This window comes from Pteropus vampyrus, unplaced genomic scaffold (genome assembly GCF_000151845.1).
Source record: "Pteropus vampyrus isolate Shadow unplaced genomic scaffold, Pvam_2.0 Scaffold7, whole genome shotgun sequence".
NCBI classification, from domain to species: domain Eukaryota; kingdom Metazoa; phylum Chordata; class Mammalia; order Chiroptera; family Pteropodidae; genus Pteropus; species Pteropus vampyrus.
In genome coordinates, this window is record NW_011888788.1 from 2920871 (window position 1) to 2925964 (window position 5094).

General features: G+C 41.0%; 1 protein-coding gene across 2 annotated transcripts in view; it reads left to right on the forward strand.

Moving 5' to 3' along the window:
* CUNH20orf196 (chromosome unknown C20orf196 homolog) overlaps positions 1–5094 on the forward strand; it is an 18553-nt gene that overhangs the window by 6217 nt on the left and 7242 nt on the right. The window contains exon 2 of one of the 2 annotated variants that reach the window (XM_011370035.2): positions 2658–3013. The exons of the other annotated variant lie outside the window; for it this stretch is intronic. Coding sequence (XP_011368337.1) covers positions 2658–2689 — 32 coding nt within the window. The 3' untranslated portion in view covers positions 2690–3013. Of the gene's footprint in view, positions 1–2657; positions 3014–5094 lie in introns of those variants that run through there. 2 annotated transcript variants of the gene reach the window in all.

Sequence of the window (5094 nt, forward strand, 5' to 3'; positions counted from 1 at the left end):
CTAGCTTGGCAATTAGACCATCTGTGTACTTGACATCATCACTTAGATTTCTATTAGACCTCTTAAGTCTGACACATCCTAAACCAAATTCCTAATACCTTTACTTCATTCCCTAGTTCGTTCGCCGTCACATACACAATCACACCTGTTATTCGAGGCTCTCTCATCTCAAATAAGCACTTGCATCCTCTGTTTACTTGGGCAAAAACCTAGGAATCATCCTCAACTTCTTTCTTTCTCTTGAACCTCACATCCGGTTTATCAGCAAATCCTGTCAGCTCTACCTTCAGAATAAATCTAGAATCTAAACAGTTTTTGCCATCTTTACTGACACCACCCTGCCCCAAGCCACTATCATCTGTCTTCTGGATTATTGTTACATTCTCCTAACTAACTTTTTCCACACTTGTCCTTATCCTCCTACAATCCCTTCTCAGAACAGCAAGGATCCTTTTAAAATATAAATCAGATCATGCTAGTCATTGGTACAAAACTCCCTGTGGCTTCTCTCTGACTCAGAGCGAAAGCAAAAGTGCTTACCTGGCACCCGTGCCTTCTAGGCCCTGGACCTGCCACCACCTCTCTGATTTCTTCTCCTACTGTTCTCCCCACCCTCACTGGGCAGAGCCTCACCTCTGCCACACCAACCGTGTCCCTTAGGCCTGCGTGCTCACCCTTCAGGGAGGCCCACCCACCTCCTGTGTGTAAGAGCCAGCTCCTGCTGACGTTCCTTCATTGTATCCTTTCCCAGCTTTATTCTTCACCACAGAGCTAGTGCCATTGGACACCCTATGTATTTGATTGTGGTAGCAGGGACCATGGGCCCAGGCTTAAACCTAACCTGTAAAGGATTCCCCATTTCACCTCGTAGTTGCCTCTGGCTATGGGCCTATCACTGACCTGCTCTTCCCAGCCATGCTTTGTCAAGGTGTTGCCTATACACTCCTTCATCTCATGTTTGTTCCTCATTCCTGGGCACATGACCTCCAGCCCCACTGCCCACTGGTCTAAGCCTTCTCTTGCTCAGGTGCCAGTGACCTTCCCCCGAGGCTAAACCTAATGGGTACTCCTCTGCCCTTATATGCTCACTGCTATATCACTGTTCGTGCTCTGGAGGACATTAGTGGCAAGGGATGTGAGACTTAAGAGTATTTCTAAGAAACCAATGGGTTCATAAGAATCTGAGAGTATTAGTCTGAAAAAGTTCGGAAACCTTAGTCATCTTAGTCTGGGTACCGAAAGGTAGGTGAGGCCAGGCTATATTTGTCTAAATAAACAGAGATCAGCTGTCCCGAAATGACCAACTAGCCACTTCTTATGAAGTGCTGCTGGAGTAAACAACTTGTCACCTAAGCCAGGCACGGGATTACGAACCTCCCTCCCTCCAGCCATCCTGATAACATAAGGCAAGAGACCCTCACCCCAGAAAGGTCTTCCCCAAACACCGTTTCCATCCCATTTCCCTAAGAGCCTTTGAGATTTCATTGCATGCTTCCACTTTCCTGCCAACTCCAGTCAAAGGTCCTGTGCCTCATTTTCAGGACTCTGTTATCTGGTGTCTGGGGTATTTGTTCAAAATATTTAACAACCGATTCAGCGGTATTGCAATATTTTAATAACTGGCAAAGCAGTCCAGGTGCACACTAGCCGAATAGAGGCCCCTGCTGGTATCTAATTACTCGTTAACACAGGCCTGCTGTTCCTGCTAGGCCCGTTTTTATGCTGAGTCAGACCTTAATGCCTCAGCTGAGCTGCACTGATCCCCAATTTAAAATGGGCTCCCTTCTCCCTAGTCAGCTCCAGCTCACTCTTGAGACTGCTAAATTGAATCCATCCTTTAGTCCCGAATACATACTTGTTGATGGACTTGAAGCTTCTGCTTCTGAAAGACGTTTTTCCTTTCTCTTTTGTTACTGGGCTCAAGGAAAGCATAGAGTAAACAACAGCAGTCCCAAGCGAAATGGGAAATGGTCCTGGATTAAACCTCTTAGAAGCCATGTCCCAAAGGCTTCTTGGAGGTTCAGTCCTGTGTGCGTTACTATAGCTTGATAAACTCTGGGCAGCTCATGTGGCATACCTCATCAGGACTTTCTGAGACATTTGTCCTGGACAGCACCCAAGATACAGTCTAATACAGGACAAAGAGTTTCTCTCAAGTTGCTTAGATATTACAATGTGGAGGTGGGAAATCTTAGCTTTTTCCTCAAACTTGAACTTCTAAGATCAGTTGTTGGAGAAACAGGTTGAATGTATGTAGCCATTTGAGTGTTAAACACAATGAGTCTTTGATGATAAAAGACCCTAGCTAATAGATAGGTATAAGTTTAGAGTAAATAGTGCTTTAATGCCCCCTTACTCTTTTGGAATCTGTCAACATTACATCCTCAAAGGCCATTTTAAAATCTGTATATTAAAGCATCTCATACAAGGAATTTGATATTTAAGAGTAGATAAATATGTCTTTTTTTCCTTTCAATGATGCATGTGGTATCTGTTTGTAAATCTAGAAAATTTTATTTTCATAAGAAATGATAAGCTCTTAAATCCAAAATTGCAAAATAGAATTTATGTAATTCTGGATGTGTTGTTGTTGTTTTAAAGAAGAGTAAGGGTATATTTTATACATGTAAATAATTTTAAAGTTAATTTCTTTATAGGTGCATTAAATGATATTCAACCTTGTGCCTAATGACCTAGCACCCTCTAAACTGGACCTAAGATTCTGAGGGAGGGAGAGGAAGAGACTGATGAACCAATTCTCTGAGAAATCATACAACAAAATCCGGTACTTCCTATTACATATCAGGTTGATGGGTTTTATTCGGAAAGTTTGAGTATTCTGTATAGCAGTACATCTCTGAACTTGTTACCACTTCCTGGATGGAGTTATGCAGGTTTGATTTTATTTTGAGTCAGCCATCTAGACTTAATTTTCAGTTCCAGAATGGGATTTTAAACTTTTGCTTGCTACTGTTGGAAGGCAGCAGTGTGTCCTAATCGTGTGGCCCAAGCAGTGAGAATATAAGAATATATGATTAAGGCCCACAGAGTTAGTAAATGTCATAGCTTCTGGGCCAGTGGTTTTCAAACTGTGCTCCAGGCACAGTTTGAACCTTTAGGAGCTATAGGTTCAGGGTTGGGAGAAGTACTGAGCTTATGGAGACCATAGACTCTCCACTTTTGCTCACCCGTATCAGCTTATTTACCTTATGGGCTGCCAGATGAGCATTTATTAGAAAAAAAAGATGTCAGGGCCAAAAAGAGTTTGAAAACCACCAAGCTCACCTAGTTGTCTCATTTTCTACAATGGTAGGTTGAACCCCAAGATTATGAAGAAAATCACCAAGGTCATGGAATGACCTGGCAACTCCTATTTCCTAGTTGTCCCTCTGTACAGACTACCACTAATCATGACATTTTTGTCTCTTAAAAAAAAAAGTCTCTATTATAAACTGCTAAATCATAAATAACAGCAAATAGTCGTTAGCGATGATAATAGTTTAAGCATAGACTTATTTTTAAAGGCTCAAGAATGCTATTTGCCATCTGCGACATCTCTCATCACTCCTTACTTTTGAGTTTCAAGGGTACCTGCTGTGGGAGAAGAGACTTGTTTACTTCTGTGTACTCTGCCTGCAGTTACAGTTTTAAAAAGAAATCCCAACAAAGTTGAAAAACAGGCTGTATTCCAGTTTGAGAGCCACACCTACAGGCATTTATCTTTTCAATCCAGGTGAATAGCAGTGCCCACATGGTCTGACCCGATAGCTTTCCTCCAGGGCTTCTCCAAGTGAACATTTATTATGCTTGTCACTCAGTTGTGTATTCTTAAAATATAAGAAAACAGCGTGATTAAAATAGTCAAACATACATCATCACTACTATCATTCACTGTTATATATTTGTGGGACAAAGAAAACTATACACAATTAAGAGAAGACAGATTAATAGTGTATCATTTATTGTATACTTACATTCCAGCCACTGTGCTATGCATTTTATACGTACTCTTCCTTCTGATTCTCACATTCACCTGCAAGAAATGAATACTATTATAATTTCCATGTTACCCAAGAGGAAATAGAGCCTTGGAGAGGTTACATATTAATATGTTACCCAAAGAATGGTGGTAAGCTGAGACTCAGATCTGAGTCAGGCTGACTTCAAAGGCAGAGCTTTAAAAGAAATACAAACATCCAGGTATGAGTCAGTACTAAGTAGTAAGTTGAAGTCAAATATTTAGTTACCTCTTTCAGTCTCTGCTAGATTCTTTCTGCTAACTCTGAATATCTTCAATATCAGCACCCTCTCAGGGATGACCAGGACTCTGGTTCATTTGACCAGCATTGTGTCCACTGCCCATTGAGTTCCCCTCTGAACCCTGTTGTTGAAGAAGCTCTAATCGGAGAGAGGGCATTGCCTTCTCAGTTAAATTTCTCACACCAGGTAGGATCCAACTTCTTGTATTAAAATCAAGGGAAGAAAACAAGCCAGGAATTTTAACTGTTTGCTGGAATGAATGGAACCCTTAATAACTTCTCCTGTCCAAAAAAAATATTTTCTCACCTAGACTGGGAACTCTTCTAATTCTTGGTTCTTTGCCCTTTGAAGTTGTAAATCATGATTTTTGTCTGCTGAGTGGCTGCCTTTTGCAGACCAGCCAGATCCTTGTTATTGAAACATAACTTTTAAGGGTAAATCCTTTTTAATTCATTACTGGGCCTCTCCTATTTGCCTGTCAGGGTTCATGCTTTGTTCTCTGCTTTATCTAATTACAGTGCTTACAACTCTTGCCTTCTAAACCTAGGCCCTGACATATGAGTAGAGAATAGGGGTGCAGTGCCTGGCACATAGTAGGTGCACGCTCAGTAAAGGCTGGTTGAATGAATAAATGAAAAATACAATAAGTGTAATTTGATAATACCCTGATTATGAGTTTTAACTTTATCATCACATTTAAGCTGTGATTGATCTTATGTATGCTTTAGGATAAGATAATTTCTAAGTTAAATAAGTATATATGTTTACATAAACCCTGCAAATTTGCTCAACTCTCATTGGGAAAGTCTTTAGGCTAGTCTAAACTGGCCTCTC